This window comes from Carya illinoinensis, chromosome 3 (genome assembly GCF_018687715.1).
Source record: "Carya illinoinensis cultivar Pawnee chromosome 3, C.illinoinensisPawnee_v1, whole genome shotgun sequence".
Taxonomy (NCBI): Eukaryota; Viridiplantae; Streptophyta; class Magnoliopsida; order Fagales; family Juglandaceae; genus Carya; species Carya illinoinensis.
Window position 1 is genome coordinate 24232090 of NC_056754.1, and position 19860 is coordinate 24251949.

At 37.3% G+C, this 19860-nt stretch overlaps 2 protein-coding genes across 5 annotated transcripts; one reads left to right on the top strand and one right to left on the bottom strand.

Moving 5' to 3' along the window:
* The first annotated feature begins 722 nt into the window (after window positions 1–722).
* LOC122303888 (equilibrative nucleotide transporter 3-like) lies at window positions 723–5256 on the top strand. 4 transcript variants are annotated; one of them, XM_043115884.1, is made up of 10 exons: window positions 723–1037; window positions 1477–1552; window positions 1697–1821; window positions 2541–2696; window positions 2844–2987; window positions 3111–3216; window positions 3995–4170; window positions 4257–4417; window positions 4621–4879; window positions 4968–5256. In XM_043115884.1, exons 3-10 carry the CDS (start codon window positions 1720–1722, stop codon window positions 5073–5075), a joined length of 1212 nt encoding a protein of 403 aa, XP_042971818.1. In that variant the 5' UTR covers window positions 723–1037; window positions 1477–1552; window positions 1697–1719; the 3' UTR covers window positions 5076–5256. The 4 variants fall into 4 exon arrangements, with proteins under 4 accessions (XP_042971818.1, XP_042971817.1, XP_042971816.1 ...); XM_043115883.1 differs by having other exon boundaries at window positions 723–1003; XM_043115882.1 differs by having other exon boundaries at window positions 725–1037; window positions 1697–1801.
* A 781-nt stretch (window positions 5257–6037) lies between these two features.
* On the bottom strand, window positions 6038–8738 carry LOC122303889 (uncharacterized GPI-anchored protein At4g28100). Its single transcript, XM_043115885.1, has 2 exons — window positions 7418–8738; window positions 6038–6669 (listed from the first exon to the last, which is right to left on the bottom strand). Exons 1-2 carry the CDS (start codon window positions 8030–8032, stop codon window positions 6343–6345), a joined length of 942 nt encoding a protein of 313 aa, XP_042971819.1. The 5' UTR covers window positions 8033–8738; the 3' UTR covers window positions 6038–6342.
* Between the last annotated feature and the right edge of the window lie 11122 nt (window positions 8739–19860).

Here is a 19860-nt window from a genome sequence, read left to right on the forward strand (position 1 = left end):
TCTGACCTATTATTTTGCTTACCAACAAAAAACTTAGTGTCCTTATTAAATTTTTTTTTTTCTAATCAGTTAATGATTTGTAAATGATGAGGGACTCAACGGTCTACCTCATGTCTCCACCTCATTTATTATTATTTTAAAAAACTAGTTTTATTTTTAAGATTTTGTTTTTATTACTTGCCCATGTTGAAAGGGAAAAATATTAAACTATTATGGGAAAAAAATAAAAAATCAAATTGGTCAACGCATGCCATTTAAGATGATTGAAAATGGAAATAAATAGAAAAAGATTCCTTTTTAAAAACAAAAAATAAAAAAATCGTGAGTCCCTTTCAAAAAATACTGGAGGAATGACTTAGACCTGCTTGTGTTAAAATGAAAATATTTAAAATAATAATAAAATAACTTATAAAAAAGTGTGCTGACGGTGAGATAAGATAAAATTATTTTTATTTTTTAAAATTTAAAAAATTTGTGAGTTCTACCGTATTTATAAAATATCCAAATTATACATTATTTATATATTGAACATGTATTATTTACGCACTGTTTATATATTATTTACTTCACTTCAAATCAATTTTTACTGTTTTATACTGTTTATTTAGAATGATAGTTTTAAAATTTGAGAGATGGAAAATTACTTTTGAGTATTCAAAATTACCATACGTTACAAATCCAGATAAGATGTTTTCACCAAAACTGGCTAACCAAACCGGGCATTACACATTCGACCAAACACGGAAACTCTTTGGATTCTAATTTTCCACGAAAGAAATTGCCAGTACCAACTGGCAATAGCCAGCGCTGTAATTGTTGAAAATATATTTGCTTTTAGATCATCAAACCAAAAGAAGTTCTTTTTCTTTTCTATTATTTCTCAAGTTTTTCTCTTTTAGATTATCTACTGGTATATAAAGCAGATAAAATAAAGCAATTCCAGATTCTCAAAAAAGGTACCAGAATCTCTCATAGGCCATAAATACGCAGCCAGCTTCTAACTGTGAGTTCCACCTCTGGGTTTCGACTTTTCTCTTGTATGTGCTATTGGTTGTTTCATCTGATTGATGCTTCTTTGATTTCTATTCTCATTCTAAAGAGTTCAGGTTCATTCATGTTGAATGACTGTAATTTTTCACGTTTGTGAACCGATCATGTATTTATTATATGATGAATGGGTTCTAGTTCTTTTTTTTCTTTCTTAATTGATTATTGGTTTCGAAAATTGTAGTTCTGGGTGTTGGAAATATCTCCTTTTTTCCCCTTGCCATGAATTTCATCATGAATTGAAGACTAGAAGTCAATTTAATTTGTAGTGTAGACGGATTTTTATTCAATTAGTGGGAATAATGCCCTGGAAATTCTGGAATAAGTCCTACTTAGCTACTGGGCCTGATGTGGGATGGGGGAAAAAAAGCCTTAAATAAAACGAACCAGTTCTTTAGTAACTACTCGTTCATATATTGTCGGCATCAGCTGTAGGAGTTCGTTGAAAGGAAAGCATTCATTCATGGCAGCCCCTTATGAAAATGTGCCTCCTGCTAATCTTGAGGTTTGTTATCAAGCTTTCTTTTTGTTTTTGGATTTTTTGTTTTTTAGCTTGTGATCAAGACTTTCGTTTTCTTTATTTGTCACTGCTGAAGGATGCTTGGTTATCTAAAGATTCTTTTTTATTTATATCTGCTTTCATTAACAGGGAAAGTATATGGCAATTATAGTATGCTGGCTTCTTGGAAACGGGTGCCTTTTTTCATGGAACAGTATGCTTACGATTGGAGATTACTATTCTTACCTGTTCCCGGTATATCAAGTCTCTCTCAGGTTTTGTAGTATGCTTTTACAGGTTTTGGAGTTAATATAATGGCTGTAGTTTTGTTAAGGCGAGTATTTCATGTCCAACTGGCCTGCAAAGCTACTCCTCTGAAAGGAAGCACTTGAAGAAGATATCTAATACTTATATGAAAACCTAAATTTAAGGTGTAATGGGTGATCTATCCTCATTGTTTTACTGATAAACAGCAAATAGGAATTGGTTGACCAGAGATTGGTACCACTTAGCTCGGGGCTTGATCTCACCCTTTTTCGCGATCAATTCACAGAAATTGAAAATAAAGCACAGTTATTGATCCTGTCATTTGCAGAAATTTTGAGATTTTGAACCATTTACTGTGGAAACTTTTTACATATTCTTGTCTTCATTTCTCATTCAGCCTTGCCCTGTTGGTTCCCATTTATCCTGATTTTTCTGATTGGTTTCCAAACTGCGATCTCTATGCCCTGAATTAGATTAGAGGTTTTGTAACATATCATTTATGGTTTGGTAGGACCCATTTTGCCTCTATTTAGACTTGCTCTGGACTGTTTCCATCACATATCTTTAGCATCAACTTGTTAGATCTAGATTTGGTGAATTATAATATATATTGTTTACTCTATTTGTTAAGACTTTTTCTGAATCTCAATTATAAGAATGTCAATAGTTGTTTCTGTAGCAAAGGATTGCCTAAGTAATTAAGGTTCTTTCTTTTCTTCTTTTGCAGAAATACCATTCTGCAAGGGTTTTGACACTTGTATATCAGCCATTTGCCCTTGGAACACTTGCAATATTGGCATACCATGAGGCAAAAATGAATACTAGACGAAGAAACCTATTTGGCTATATCCTGTTTTTTATAAGCTCTTTTTTGGTTTTAGTTGTAAGTACAATTTGTTCTCCTCATCAATTATTTTCCTTCCTGAATTCTACCAGATCTGGTTACACATACCATTAATTTAGAAACAAATTATTAATTCTTTGAGATAGTGTTTTTATTCCTTTCTTCTCTATCATTATTCTGCAATAGTTGGATTTAGCTACTTCTGGAAAAGGGGGACTTGGAACTTTTATTGGAACATGTGCCATTAGCGGTGCTTTTGGAGTTGCAGATGCTCATGTGCAGGGGGGAATGGTTGGGGATCTCTCCTTCATGCGACCTGAATTCATTCAAGTCAGTATTCATGACCGTCATTATTACATAACATGTTCAACAGATTCTCAGCTGTTGAGACTTAAGAAACTTGTCATCAGTTTCTTTGTTTAACTGTTTCTTTTTATTTTCCCTTTTTTTCAGTCTTTCCTTGCTGGCTTGGCTGCATCAGGGATTCTAACCTCTGCTTTGAGGTTGATAACAAAAGCAGCTTTTGAAAGTACCAAGGATGGTCTTCGCAAGGGTGCACGTATGTTCAGATAGCTATTATTTCAGTTTCCTATACATAGAAATATAAGGAAAAATCTCCCTGATGGTCCTATTGTTGAAAAATTAATGCTATGACATAGCAGATTGGTGACTTCTGGAAATTATAGTTACAAATTTCCAATTGCATATTATGACCCATATCATCAAATTCCTAATATTTTTGTTTCTTTCAAGGATTCACTTTTTCATCTTAGTAAGTTGTTAACTATAGTTGGATTAATTTGAGATCCTTATCCACTATGAGTTTCTAGCTTTTGTAGGTTTGTCCAACTCATTTCAAGTTTGTTTTGGATACGAGTAACCTGGGACTCATTGTTGAGTGCATAAAACTTTCATTGTCCAGTAATATTTATACAAGAGGGACAGAGGACATTGACAAGTAATTTTTGTTTTAACATTATTTATTTTATCACCTGATTATTATACAAGAGGTCCTAGAAAAACCTGTTCTTTCAGTTTCTGCATTTTTATTACTTCCATTTATTCTTGTTCTTCTCAACTTCAATAGTCATCCTTCAGGGAATGGTGGACTTTAGGTGCATGCTACGATTGGATTGGTGTGTAATTAACTAAGTCCATCTTTCTTAATACAACTGTGTGTTTAATCTTTTTCTTGATGCTAAGAAATCATTACATGTTGGAATATTTGAATGTTATGTACCATTTTTTCTCGGTAAACTATCATAATAGACAGACAAGCACACTCTTGGGCTTTCTGAAAAGATGTTTCTAAAATTATATTATATGCTCCAATGCAGTTTTGTTCTTTGCCATTTCCACCTTTTTCGAGCTTCTTTGTGTTCTTCTCTATGCATTTGCCTTTCCGAAACTTGCAATTGTGAAGTATTACCGTTCAAAGGCAGCCTCAGAAGGATCAAAAACTGTTTCAGCTGACCTTGCTGCTGGCGGCATCCAAACCTTACCACAACAAGAGGCATGTCATTCTCTCTCTAATAACATGCAATAAATTTCGCTAATATTTATTAAGTCAATCATTTGTGAGACACTGGAATTTTGCAGGCTGAGGAAGACCCAAAACAACTTGAGCGGCTAAGCAACAAAGAATTGTTATTTCAGAACATTGATTATGCACTTGATATGTTTCTGATATATGTTCTGACACTATCTATTTTCCCTGGATTCTTATCTGAAGATACTGGATCTCACGGCTTAGGTGCATGGTATGTGCATATCAAATAATACTTCATTGTTTTAGAGCCTTGTTAATCACTTGTGCAAATCAATAATTTATCATGTCCATCTCGCTGTCCTGCAATGACCAATTAGAGAATTGAACGACAAGGTCTCTCACAGTGTGTTTGTGTGCGCGCGCACGCGCGCTCATGTTTTAGTGTGATATTCTGATGAGTGTTTAAATTTTCAGGTATGCTCTTGTTTTGATTGCAATGTATAATGTATGGGATCTTATTGGAAGATACATTCCACTCTTGAAATTCCTGAAGTTGGAATCACGGAAAGGTCTCATGATAGCAATTCTTTCTCGGTTTTTACTCATCCCAGCATTCTATTTCACGGCCAAGTATGGTGACCAAGGCTGGATGATACTGCTCACATCCTTCTTGGGGTTAACAAATGGTTACCTCACTGTCTGCGTCCTTACTTCTGCGCCAAAAGGTTACAAGGTTAGTTTGCCAAAAGCTACTCATTATTGGCTTTTATAAAGGCCAAGAACGTTTATAAGAAAACTTAATGCGTTTCTAATCCTCGTAGGGACCGGAGCAGAATGCCCTGGGAAACCTTCTGGTTTTGTTTCTTCTAGGAGGTATTTTTGCAGGGGTGACACTCGACTGGCTGTGGCTAATAGGCAAAGGCTGGTGAGTGTTTATCTTTGCTGATCTATAGGAAGTGACTTCTTATTTTAGATAGTCGAGAAAAACTATATTTCCAATTCTATTGAGTAATGATTCATTAAATTCACGTCTAGGCTTTACTTCTAAATTGAAATGTTATGTACAGCCTTCTTTAGGGAACTCATGATAATTACTCGATTGTTTCTTCATCTTGGCATCCGAGTGTTACATAAACTTGTGTCCTATTTCCAAAACTGGAACTCCTTTTAAGCCCTGAATATTTAGGGATGTTCCCATATGCAAATTAGCGCTGTGGTCCGGCCCAAAGATTATACAAGGTCAATTTCCTCATGCTAATCTTGTGGATTTGGGCCTGCATAAACAATACTTGTTATCTCATTAGAACAACACTTGTTGTCATTGGGCAGGACTAGACAACATTTAAGTAATAAAATATAAGACCCCAAAAACGGTGTTGCCACCCAGAACAATTACGATCCTGCATTCATGCTACTACCCTACTACAAATATATAATAGTTTATTGCAAGAATTTCATGTAAAATGAGAGAATGCAGCAAACATTCAACCTCAATTTTCTCCCCAAAACATGTGAAATTAGAGAATATTGTAACCCTCGATACACCTCAACCCTGTGCTTTTCATTTCCAGGTTTTTTAAATTCACACTTCGAAATTGTAGCCAAAAATTTTCAAATACACAGCCAATTGCAAAACACAACGCCACCAACATACTGACTGAGTCATAGGGAGATGGTCCTGTTGCCTCGTGAGTCGGTTTTCTCGACGGCTTCACCACTTTTGTTAATCCGCGCAATCTAAGCTGATTTCTTTGGGATTTTATTACTTTTTCCCCTCTACAAATCCCAAACACAAAAGGTTTAACCATGTTTGACACTGTAAGTTTACCATTTTCCATTTACTCAGGACAAATTCATATTCAGTAGAGAGGCAACTCATTAAACATGGCTCTTTGAATAAACGCCATAAAAATATGGCAATAAGATATGATTAATAGAGGGTAAGACTGAATATAAATTTAGCAAAAATAAAACAACCCATCCCTCCTCCCTCATACCATACGCTACGCAACGCTACATCTACACGTCAAACAAGTCTCGGTACGGGCTGACATTTACAGCGGGTAGCCCGTTTGTCTACTAGCTTCACGTGACCCGACACAACATAAGACACCCAAAAAATTTCCACAGAGAGAGAGAGAAGATGGCCACGCCACGTACGGACCCGACCTTTTCTTTTTTTTATTTATTTATTTTTTACACGATCAGGGAAACGCAAATGATTAGTGGCAAAATGGGAAACCGAAGTATGGACGGCGATGAGGACTGGTCTTTCTGGAACTGCAGGGAATCCACGGCGAGTGGCATGTTCTCCTGATCGGGGCTGCACGTAGACTCGTGCGGCGGATGCGCACTGTACATGATGGCCCGTAACACGGCCGAGACCGTAGGAATATAGGCCGTTTTGTTGCGCGCCAACAGCCAAGTCAGCCCCATTAGCTGGCAGTCCCTGTTGAACATCTTGCTCGCCCTCTCGCTCGTGGCCATGTCCCCTCCCGTCCCGTTTTTGTATCCACCCTTGAGCTGTAATTATGGACAGTATAGTATGGACATTTCAGTCATATTACATTCCAAATAAAAAAATATAGAAGTTTGGTAAAAAGGAAACAACGATGCAAAATATGGAGAGTCGTTTTTAAAGGGGTCTACCGAAACGACTTTGATTGTTTTTAGGAAACGGCAGGACGAACAACTCCAACTCACTTCCACTTTCAGACACTTCCACACCATCGTGTTCATGTGCCATTATCACCAGGTCTGAATCCATATATATTTATATATGTTTAAGCCATCTCATTTCCATTCTTTCGGCAAGCAAGTGTAGCCGTACACTCGAAAGAATCATGGTTGGTTTTAGAAAGAAAATGGGTTTGAATCCAATTAATTAATTTTGACATGAAGAAAATAAATGAAGTCTCCTTGTTTCATAGAAGAAAATGTGTAGGCTCGGACAAATATATAAAATTTATAATCACACGAAGATGCTTGGAGCTCAACCTAAAATATCGAGTCAGTTCGCAAGACTAATAATCCCCTTAAAAAATGTGGCTATCTTGATCATATCAACATGTAATTTTCATCACTCGAGAATTTCCAAATGGAAAATACCAAAACCCCTGAACCCAATCTAGATTTCCATAGCTCAAAAAGCACACAAAACCGAAAAAGTAACCAAATTTAAGCAATACCAGAGCTAAGCAGATTGATATATTATCACAAAATTTACATACATTAAATGGTTATTTAGTTATATGAATCGAGGGAAACAAACCTTTTGAAGAGCACCAAGGCACTTGGTGCAACCAGAATAAGAAGAATTCCGGCAATTCTTCTCCAAATTCCTGACGGAAGCCGTCGGAGTGGCATTGTGAAACCCAGTAACGTTGAAAGCCGCGGGACAGCTCAGCGAGCTAATCTGGTGTAGCCGAATCCCACAAAAGCAAAGGATGGCGTCACAGCTCGCGTTCGGCTGTGGAATCCGAATGCCCCGGTTCAACAGTGAGCTTTGCAGCGTGTTCACACACCTCTGCGCGTCGTCCGGCATCATCGGGAGGTCTTCTTCCGCCGCGGGAGCCGGAGCCGATGACACCTGCAGAGCCGACCTGGCGTGAGCAGCGAAAAGCCACGCGGCCAAAACGGGGCAGCAGCGGCTTCGGTCGAGGTTCTTACCGCAGGCCTCGCTCACGCCGCCGAAGAGCTCTGTTGAGAGGTCGAGCCGGCAGGTCTGGGTCTGAGTCTGAACCGGGTAGGCCGGGACCGAGTACTCTCCCGGGTTCAACGGCTGGTCATGGCCATTAGCCGGTTCAGAAAGAAAACCGGCTCGAGCGTTGTAAACCGTAAACCACAAGCAAATAAAAGACCTAAAGATGATCGTAAGAGAGAACATATTAAGCAGTAGCTATGGACTTCCTGGGTTGTAGTTTTAGGCGTTGCGAGACTCAAAATGGATGGCGGGGGCTTCTTGGGTTTGTTTGGGAAACGAGAAAATATGATTGAGTGGAAAGTTCTCTCTTTATTTTTTTTCGAGTCACGATTGTGTGGAAAGTTTTGTTAGGTGATAAAAGGATGGAAAAGGAAGAAAAATCACTTGGGAACTTGGAAAAAGAGAGAAAGGGAGGTGGGGCTTGGGATTTAAAGGGGAGAGCTTTGAGCTATGAATCTGCTTTTTAAAGGAGCTAGACCACTTTATGTTTCTCGGAAAATATGGGATGATTAAAAGAGGAAAAGGAAAGATTCAGGAGGGATTCAAAGGTGGTGGCATTTGTAGGGAGGATGAGGATTGAGGAGTAAAACTTTTTGTCACTTATCGAGGCTCTCCCAAGATACAATCTCCTCCTCTGATTCAAAAGCTGTGTGTTAGAGAAACCTGAAGAAGTAAACGAAAATTGTTACAAGGGTCTCTCTCTGTCTCTCTCTCTGGGCCTATGGCTGTCTGTACGAGAAGTGTGATATATGAGGGGAGGTTGAAAATCCACATGAAAAAGGAGGGTAGGCTCAGATATCTCTCTCGGTTTATGGGCATGCTCAGAGGCTCAAAGGTCACGAAGTAGACAAAGCACTCATTAAATTATGTTATCATATTATTTTGTTTTTATATTTTGGAATATTTTCGTGAGTTTTTAAAAGGATCAAAAGGTAAGAGAGATGGGAGGCAGTGAGGGAGGGGTCCATGAGGAACAGAAAGAGATTCGTTTGGTAGAGAGTGGGGAGTAGGGAGACGAAGGAGAAGGATAGTCGAGGAGGGGTTTGATAAGAAAGGCTGTCTGAATTTGTCAGCTTGTGGTGTCCTTTTCTTTTTCATTCCCTACCTACTTCAGAGTTTGATGTGAAAGCCCTCTCTTTTTTGGTGTGTGATTGCTGGACTCTGTTTGCTTGGCCAAGCGCTGGCCCTAATGTCCGCTCACCACTTAGTGCACACCTCGTCACGTGGATTTGTAGCCTTTTGGTGTGTAAATCAACATTAATCTAATCTAATCTTTTCTTTTAAAAAGAATGGCATGTTGGTCGAATGGTACCGGCTAATGCACAATCGACCAGGAAAACAAAACAAAACGAAAGGAATGGGTTAAACTGTAACAGCAAGGAACTTTAAGGACGACTTCTTTTCCATCTATTGGGATAGCTAGTCTTCATATGGTTACAAATGTTGCACCAAGAAAACAGGAGTCTTGAATTGGCCGGTGGATCAGACTCCTTTAGTGGCTTACATTATTGCATGTTCACATGTGTAACAAGTCTTGAATTATGATTATTAAACAAAAAGACAAGTGATCTCGAGTTAACAATGAAATCTAACAACAGTTCGCACAATAATCAATCTGTAGACCCACTTGCATGCATGGGACCTTGATTTTGATCAAAACATGAATAAATATGAAAAACTGACATTCATTGTTAAATATTAAAATAGTCGACGTGACTAACTTATTTTTGACATATTTATCCTTATACTCTAATTTTGAAAATTTCTCCCTGTTTTAAACTTTAATAATTTTGATATTTAAGTCAATATGTTGACAATAGTCTGTTAATTACACCATGTCCACCCAACCATAAATTGCCATCTGTAAAAAAGTTAAAAAAAAAATATCATCTATTAAAAGGTAAAGACTCAAGAGGCTGAGCGCTTGGTCGTGCAACCCTTCTTAAATCTTTATTAATACATGTGATTTGGATTTTAAAGACCCAAACCCAAATTCTCCTCGTAAATCTATCCATCTAAATGCCCCAATAATAGTTTTTTCAATCACTAGCCCCCATGTACAGACGATTTCTCACACGACAAATCAACCATGTCAGCGCCTAATGTCTGCTCTGAGATACGAGTCACCTCCAATGATAAGCAGTAGTACCCAAGTGCCATGATGCCAATGGCATGTAGGAAGGATTGCCTTTGTTTAAGTCATCCTCTTTTTGTTACGTACCAGCAATTTTGGTTGCTAGTGAGGAATTGTGTAAGTAAATAACATTAATATCCTTTATTTTAAATGTTCAAAAAGATAATTTAAGATTTTCTTGAAGCCCTCTCATGTAATGTTAATTTCACCATAAATCACACTATCTGCTTTTTCTATCACAACATATAAATTTACTTTGATGTAGTGCATGTATAAAAAGAGGAAGATTAAGCCAATAATGGCCACGACTGTGAAACGATAAAGCAATGCATGAATGCAGGTGGGTTCCCCAAGTACTCATCTTTACCAAGGCTACTACTCATGCTGCTGATGAGTGACGATGTATGTGTGTATATAACTATATTATATGATCATTTGTATTGGGGGCCAGGAGAGGAGTCTAAAAAGAGATGAATCATTAGCTTAAAAGATACAATTAATAAATAAAAGAGAATAAACATTTAGCTGTTGGAAAGTGGTGAAAAGATCAAAAGAGTCAGCTCCTGTTCCTGCATATACATATATGGTCCATTAATATTCCACATCATGAGAGCAATATTCCTTGGATACATGAAAAGTTAAAGCTTAATTTGGAATTTTAAGCGTTCATTTCGTCTTCCAATGTGAAGTATGAGTTGCAATATGTCTCATCCTTAAGACTGATCAACTGTTCATCATCTCATTGAAAAGTGTAATTTTTTTTTTAAAGACATATCATTGATAAAATTAATCAATTACAGAATTTGTCTAACAAGACATTACCTGAAATAATCTTAGGACTCTCTTCGATCATTACAATCTCACTCTCATAACAAAAATTTAATTTAGCCAACTGATGTGCCATACAATTTGCTGTTCTTGGGACCTATGACGCTCTTTAATCTGCCTTCCTTTAAAGCATTTCTTGTATATCTTCCACAACTTGTCCAAAATAAAACCAATTTTCTCTCTTTGTATTCACTGTCCTCACAATTACCTGTGCATCACCTTCAAAAATAACATTATTGAAATTAAGCTCACAAAGTTCCATATAATAGCTCTACACAAAGCAAAGCATTCGGCTAAAACTGGTTTGGAATGGAATGGTTTGTTAACAAACAAAGTTGTCAATATGTCTCCTTCATGATCACGCACAATCACACCAATTTCCATTCACCTTACACCTTCATCTACTGCTGCATTCCAATTTGCTTTAATAAAACCTTCAATTGGTCTCTTCCATCTTTGAGCAATAAGCCTTATCTCACTTACGCTATGTTCAATAAAAAATATTAATCTTGAAAGAGTATATAGCCGCCCACTAGGAATCAATCCAACTGCTAAAAGCAATTAGAATAAAGAAATGAAAATTAAAAGCATGAAACGGACCGGAAAGTCGCTAGCTGCCTCGGAATGGTATGGAATCCTAGGGGTGCAACATTTTCTGTGTGACACTCTTTTGAGCAGCCGTTTCTGCATGACTTAAGCGTGTGGTTACTGCCTAAATAGCTAGTCAGCTTTACAACTTCTGAGACAGGAGTTGTACTGTGCATGACAACCAAAGCATTCAGCTTTACGTTTCAAAGAACAGTTTTGTTTTTTGAAAAAAGAACCAGAAGAATTATTGGTCACATGGATTAACGATCCACCCTACTTAGTAAACAAACAGTATTATTGTTTTCATTTAACGTTCTCGGTCGCATGTCTCGCTAGTAGTGTCGCTTCATTGCATATTCCCTTCCTATAGAGGACAAATATTTGCAGCAAACCCTATTAGGTTCCATCATAGAAGAAAGAGAGTAAGACACAAAATGAAAAGAATAGTCGCATAGAGAGAGAGAGAGAGAGAGAGAGAGAGAGAGAGAGAGAGAGGTACTGGTTTGAGGACAAACAAAAAGCCCCCAACAAAGTAAAATAATTCAAACAAATACTCAGCTTTGCAGAAACTTTCTACTTTTTGTTATCTATTATTTTGGTGGGTTTTATTTCTGTCTTTGGGATTTGGGTTGGGTCTCTGTGTTTCAATAAAGCCAGGGATAAAGAATTAAAGGGCATGGGTCGTTTTTTATTTTTCTTTTTGAAATTTTGGGTATTACTTTTTAAAAAGAATTCTGTGGATCAAGGATTATGTTTTAATATAATTTGATTATATATAAGGTTGAAAAAGAGACGTTTCAGCAAAGTGTGGTACTACTTGGGACCAAGAAAAAAAGAAGAAAAGCGAAGAAGTGTTTGGGGATTGATCGCAGAAAAAGTGGAAGGATAGGGAAAAAGGTGTAATGATGGTGCTGCAAATCGGGATGAAGGACCCATATATACATTATATGATCGATAGTCGTACGGTTGCCGGTGAGTCCCATATCATGCACGATGCAATGGTGTATGGCCTCTTTGCCTTCTCCATCTGCTTCTAATTTGTCTGACATTTCGGCTGACCCTCCTTGTTTCCTTCCCTCTCTCTCTCTCTCTGTGATTGAAGAGACCCAATCATCATCCGAAAACACTCATCATCGAGAAAGAAAAAGAAAATTAAGTAAATTGAAATATAAATTTTATAACAATAGAACGTGGGAATTATATGATGAAAAGAAATCCAATTAGCTAGATACAACGGTGCCATATGTATAATCAACTAATTGGTTGATAGCAGGTGTTATGAGTGATGCAAAGATACAGCTTTTGTCTTTTGCCAGACTATTTACAATAAAGTCTCGGTCTTCTTCGATCCAAACTCTTTCCTCAGCTATGCACAAAGCAGTCTTTACTAAAGTATGAGCTATTATATTCTTATCTCTATAAGGAAAATGTAAAAACCACTCACTTTTATTATTAAGCACTTTCCTAATATCATCAATTAAATGACCATATATAATAAGAAAAAAACCTCTTCTTGACTCTTCACTAGCATGATGATCGCCTTTGCTTCTCCTTCCAAAATAAACTTCTGAAAATAAGATCCATGCATAGCTCTATTGCTTTTCATAGTGCATGACATTCTGCAACCTTTGGTTTCTGGACATTACTTCTATGATCACAAGTTGCTACCAAAGCCTCACCCCCAAAGCCTCACCCTCTATCCTCATCCCCATTCTCTTCTTTTTGATATCTAAAGAGGCATCCCATTCACCTTCACAAATTCTGCATATGGTTTGACCCATCTCGACTTATCTACTGCATTTCCAGCATGCATACTTTTTGTTGAACCCAAAGTTTCAAGTTTCATGTGATTATAAATCTACACATGGATTTTGATGATAACAAATGAATTCAAAGAATAAAAGAGTTTCAAGCTCAAGTTGTCCACACAATGGAATCAAGCAAATCAAAGAACCAAGCATGAGCAAGAAGGAAACAAGTTCACATTAAAGTCATAGAGTAATGTTGTAAATCTCTTAAAATTCGAAATTAGGATTAATGCTCAAAATTAATATTTTATCATAAAGCATTAAAATACATTTTCCACATGTGCATGAATATTTTTGAATATTAACTTTGAAAATATTAAAGATGATTGATTGTCATCTTTTACATGTGCATGCCTTGATTAAAGGGTTGAACTTTAAAAATATTAAAGATGATTGATTGTCATCTTTCACATGTGCATGTTTTATTTGAATATTTTCAAAAGTGATTTATACTTTTTTAGACTTATACAAACTGTAGATGATTTTGTTTGAAAAATTTGAAAAGTAAAGTGTGCTCATTTTGTCATATACAAAAAGTAAAAGATTGGGTTTGAATTTTTTGAAAAGGAAAGTGTGCTCCTTCTGTCATATGCAAAAAGTAAAAGATTATGTTTGAATTTTTTGAAAAGGAAAGTGTGCTCATTTTGTCATATGCCAAAAGTAAAAGATTAGATTTGATTTTTTTGAAAAAGTGAATGATGTTGTATTTGACAATTGAAAAAGAAGAACCTTTTATTTGAATTTTTTGAAAAAGTGAATGATGTTATCTTTGACATGTGAATTTTTTTAAATTTGAATATAAAGTCTCATATGCTTATAAATAGATCATTTGAAAGCTTCACATTCACAACATTCAGAACATACAACATTCATTCAAAGCTTTCATTCTCTCTTCTCTAAACATTGAGCCTTAATCCTTGTTCATTTTGAGAGATATAGTTTGCGCTGTATTGTTCTTATTTCACTCATTGAGGAGTGTTTTCTGATAACCTACCCACTATCAGCTTTTGTATCAGAAAAAGGGTGTGTATAACCCTTGTGCGTATAAAAAGTATTCTATACGGGGAATAGTTGAATCACCACTTGTAAGGTGATTGCAAGTGTAGAGGGTGTTCTACACGGATCCTTTGTAGCGGTGTTGTTCAAAGGTGTAATAGGTTTCTATCTCTACCTGAAGGAGGTTAAATAGTGAATTTGGGGATCCTCAAGGGGTAGCTTGAGGCGAGGACGTAGACAGTGGGGCCGAACCTCGTTAACATACTGAATTTGCTTCTCTCTTACCCTTACTTTTTATATTTATTATTGTTTCACATTTTGTTCATATTTTATATTGTATATTTGATTTATAATTGTTATTTTTTTAAATATAAATTAATTCACCCCCCTCTTGTGTTAGTCATCTGGGCAACACCTTCTATCTTCTATTCTTTGTTTGCTTGTTGAAACTCCTCCAAGCCTATCTTTTGCTAATATCAACAGTCTTTTTGGACATGTATGCCTCTTTTCAAAAACGAAATCATTTCTTCTATCCATACTTTCCTAAGCTGAATTGCTACCCTTTCCAACTGATCTTTATTAAGAATTCCCATCAACTTCTCCCACAGTAGCAAAAAATCACTCTCTGTTCTATTCCACTTTTGCACAGAGCTTAGATAATTTACCCATATATCATTAGCTGCTAAACACTCCCATAACACATGCATTATTGACTCAACCTCTTTTTGACAGATTGGACCGTAAGGGTCTTCAATAATCTTTCTTTAAAACAAATTCTTCTTAGTTGGTAACAGATCATTACCAGCCTTCCAAAGAATGAACTTTACCACACTTGGCACTTCTAAGTCTCAAATACTCCTCCATTTGCTATCAACCTATTCCTCCATTGAAAACTCACTTATTTTTCTATCAAGTTGCAAAAAATATGCACTTCTTACAAAGAAAACCCCTTTCTTTGAGGGTTCCCATATAATCTTATCTTCAGGGCTACCTCTACTAAGTGGTATGCTAATAATCTGATATGCTTCTTCTTTTCCAAAAATGGTATTTACCATCTCCTCATTCCACTCCCATTTGTTCTCTATGATCAACTCTTCAACTTTTGAATCTTCCCTTAGCACTTAAACTAGTGACTACACAGAGAAAGACGATGGTGTATTCAACCATTTATGGCCCCAAATCTGAATCCTTCTTCCATTTCCCACCCTCCATCTCAATCCCTCATTTATTATTCTATTGTTGTCCATATGCTCCTCTATATTAAAGATGGTCTGGTACTAAGCTTAGTGTCCAGAAAGTTTGAATTCTTATAGTATTTTTCTCTAAACACCACTGCAGCCAAAGAGTTTGGATCTGGATGAATCTCTACCCTTGTTTTGCCAGTAAAGCTAAGTTAAAACTACCCAAATCTCTGAATTCCAAACCTCTTTTTCCTTTTTGCCCACCCATTTTTTCCCATTTCCTCCACTGAATCCTCCCCCTCTTTCTATTACTTCCCCCACCAAAATTTTGAAAAATAATATTCATGTCATTACACAATTTTATAGGTAGCTTAAATACACTCATGGTGAATATAAGTATAGCCATAGCCTCAAGAATAGCTTTAATCAACATCTCTTTTTCTACTGGTGATAAAAAAAATATTTTTCCAATTGGTGATCTTCTGCCAAATCTTTCCTTTCAAACCTCAGAAAGTATTGAACTTAGATCTCCCTACAATAGCTGAAAGACATGGGTACTTTTCATAACTGCCACAAGCTACTACATCATCTGCTTTAACTATTCTTTTCTTTTCCTCCAACTGTGTATTGCTACTAAAGAAAATGAAGCTCTTTTCTTTGTTAAGAAACTGACCTGAAGCCTTTTCATACTCCTTCAACACCCATTGCAAACTGTTCTATTCTTCAAGTGTTGCTCTTCCAAACAAGATGCAATCATCAGCAAATAATAGATAATTAATTGTGGTTCCTCCTCTTGCCACTTGGAACCCTCTTGTAATCCTCATTTGTTCTGATTGGTTTAGCAAACAACTGAGATCTTCAACATATAAATGAATAAATAGGATAACAATGGGTCATTGTATCATAGACCAATGGCCTCCGTTACTATCTCTTTGAGTTATTCCTATTTGTAATGGCCACTTGTAGCTCACTCATAAGTTCATTGGTGAAGGCTAAAGTAATAAATTTAGAGGAGTACTAAAATTATAAAGAAATTACATAAAAATAATCATACAAACTGATGTGGTTTTAGGTAATATATCAAATTTGCTTTATAATAAAAATAATTTTACAATATGACGAATTACCTTAAACCACATCAGTTTGTGGTACTACTTTTATATAATCTATGTGTGGTTAGTGTATTTCTTATAAATTAAATTTTTGGAATACACCGGGTGTAAAAAATGAGTGCGTGGGGTGCGCAGCAGGGGAGGGCAACAGGCCCCACCCTACCACTACCATGGCGTGGCGGTGCGTAGCAATGGATAGGGGATGGACTGAACGAGGGTCCCCCCGCCTCGCAGGATATATATATATATATATATAACCTTATACATTAAAACAAAAAAATGCCTTTTTAGGTATCTCCAAACTGACATCGTTATGTTTTATATGTAAATTGACCCCTTTCTCAACTCTCATCTCTCTCTCTCTCTCTCAACCCATGGCTCTTAGTCTCTCACACTCGTTGTTGTTGCCTCACACCATCACCCTCTTGGCAAGTCGGTTTCTTTCTCCTATGACTTTTAGCAACTGTAAATATCTTGAGGACCCAATAACTTTAAGTTCTTAGATTGGAATATGGATGATGAGATTCATAAAAAGATTTGGAGGATATGTTTATGATTTGTGTGTTGAGGAGATGTTAGTTTGATTGTGATGATGATTTTTGTTTAGTAAATTTTTAAATAATTATTGTAAATCTAGAGTTTCAACCTGAAACCCTAAGTTAATTTAAGAATTTCAAAATTGAAACCCAAAACTGAAATTGAAACCCTTAATTTAATTTAACAACTTGTTGAAACCTACAAATTTAATTTAGGAGTTTCAATATTTAAATCCCCAAAACTGTTTTGGGGAGCCCCTTGATGTTCATTGTTCATGACTGTATATATGACTTTAAGAAATTGTGTTGTCATTCTTGCATCATGCCAACATGAATGTCAGGTTTGTGTCACTCAACAAAAATGGATAGTAAAGCAAATCCAACCATTAGCCTTAGTGATAGCTCTCATGACCCTACCGACTCCTACTACTACATTTAATCTTGACTCTACCCTTACACCCATTCCTACCCTTGACACAAACGATTTGACTTTTTTAACATATATATATATATATTATAATATTGTTTGTAATTTTAATTTTTTTTTCTATTAATGTTTTAGGTTTTATAATCTCATAGTCTCACTTGCTCACTACCTCCAAATTTGAATCTTTGGACTCAAACTCAAAGTTATCTTGTTTGTCAAATTGTCGAGTACAATTTCTTATTTGGTAATATTATTGATTTCAATTAGTAGAAAATTCTTAAAATTTTTAGATTAATTTGTAATAGTTTTAGGTTAATCTATACTTTAATAGTTTAGAATATTTAAATTTTTTTATTTTATGCTTGACAACATTTGTTTAATTTAATGTTATATATGTAAATTGTAAAATAAATTTTTCTTTTCCTAAATATTTTTTTTTTAAAATTTGGGCCTAAAATGGCTAAGAAAGAGGTTATGAGCCATTTTTTTGCCCAAAAAAGAGATTTTAGGCCCAATGGGCCCTAGGCCTATTTATCCTGTGATGACCCGCTTTTAAGTGTATTTTCGCTGAAATAATTGTTTTTATTTTAATTAATATATCAGTTATTTTATTTTAATTTAATTGCGTTTTAAAAATTAGGTTTTAATTTAATTTATTTGAGGTTGTGTTTTATTTCTTTAAGTTGTTTTGTGGTTTTAATCTCTTTTTGGCGGTTTGTTTCGTTTTCCCGGAGTGAGGATTGGACCTCATCTCTTTTCACATCTTTTTTCCCTTTTTTTTTTTTCTCTCTTTTTCCTTTTTCTTTTTCCCTTCTTTTCCTTTTTCCTTCTTTTTCTTTTTTTTTCTTTTCTTTTTTTCTTTTCTCTTCCTCTCTCCCGCGTTCGGACCCCCCCGTGCTCTCTCTCTCTCTCCTCCCTCTCCCCCGCGCCGGCTCTCTCTCTCTTCCATCCCATTGCCGTCCGGCCACCAACCGGACCCCCACTGGTCCCAAAAGTTCCCCCTCCCTCCGGCGCACCACCCCTCCGAAAGCCACCCCCAACCGGCCGGCCATTTGGCCGGAAAAAGCCCAACAAGCACCCACGGATTACACTCCGATCCACCGCCGTCACTCCACCTCCGGCCACCATTTCTTCACCACTTCATCACTGGCCTCTTGCCGTCCTAACCCACCCATTTCCGGCCTCCAACGACCACCGGAGCAGCTCCCACGAGCTTGTTTTCCGATTTGCTCTTTTTGGCCACTTCCGGCCATTCCGCCGCCACCCACGGCCGTCCGTCACTTCCAATAGCTTCACAACCACCTCTAGACCATTCCCTATCAATATCGTGTCCTAGTTTGTCCCCGTTCAAAAGTGGTTTTTTCAGACCCACGGCCACAGTGAATTTTCACTGTGACGTTGCTGTTTTTCCGCCGTTTGCAACGCCGCTTGTTTTCTAAAATTGCCATATAGCGCTGTAAGTATTTTCCAAACCCTATTTTCAGATTTTAATATATATTGCTCATTCAATTGTTTTATTTATTTAGTTATTTATTTATTTATTTATTTGTTGTTGGTTGTTGATTCCGGACTGAGTCCAAGGAGTTTCGGGGGTCGGATGGATTGAGGACGGAGTGTTTGTTTGGTTGGTTGTGATTGGTTGGTTTGGTTGTGCCGTGCGGCGTGTGTTGCATTTTATTTGCGTGCGTTGCATTTTATTGGTGTACGTTGCATACTGTGTGCATGTGCTTTTTGTTTTATTTGTGTATTCATGTTTATCGGCGTTTTTGGGTGTTTGGATGCGTGTGTCTCACGAGCCCAAGCCGGGATGGGTTATTATCACGGTGGAGCTCCTCTGGTCACTCGGGAGCGGTCAAAACTGAGTGACGTCCCCTGAGTTGTCGTCTGGGCGCTGACGAGTTCGGTACTAGAGGATGGGTCTAGCCCGGTACGTGCTTGGCACGAGTCTAGGCATCGCTCTATTCACCGACTCCGAGGCCCTTCGCGATGACGGGAGCAGTATTAGAGGATGGGTCTAGCCTGGTACGTGCTTGGCACGAGTCTAGGCATCGCTCTACTCACTGACTCCGGGAGCGGAAATTAGAGGATGGGTCTAGCCCGGTACGCGCTGAGCGCGAGTCTAGGCATCGCTCTATTCACCGACTCCGTGGCCCTTCACTGGCGAGGGCTAGAGGATGGCCTGGCCCGGTACGTGCTTGGCACGAGTCTAGGCATCGCTCGTTTAGGTGTCGCATGCGTAGCCGTTCTCTACGGTGTGGCACTGAGCCAGGGTGTGCGGATGATCCCTAGGGGAGATCATGGTGCATACGTAGCGGTTTTGTGTTGTGGTTTTTCGGATATGATCCATTTTCTGGGAAAATGGTGGCTTGGGCCATTATCGGGGATAATGGCGAGGTTTGGC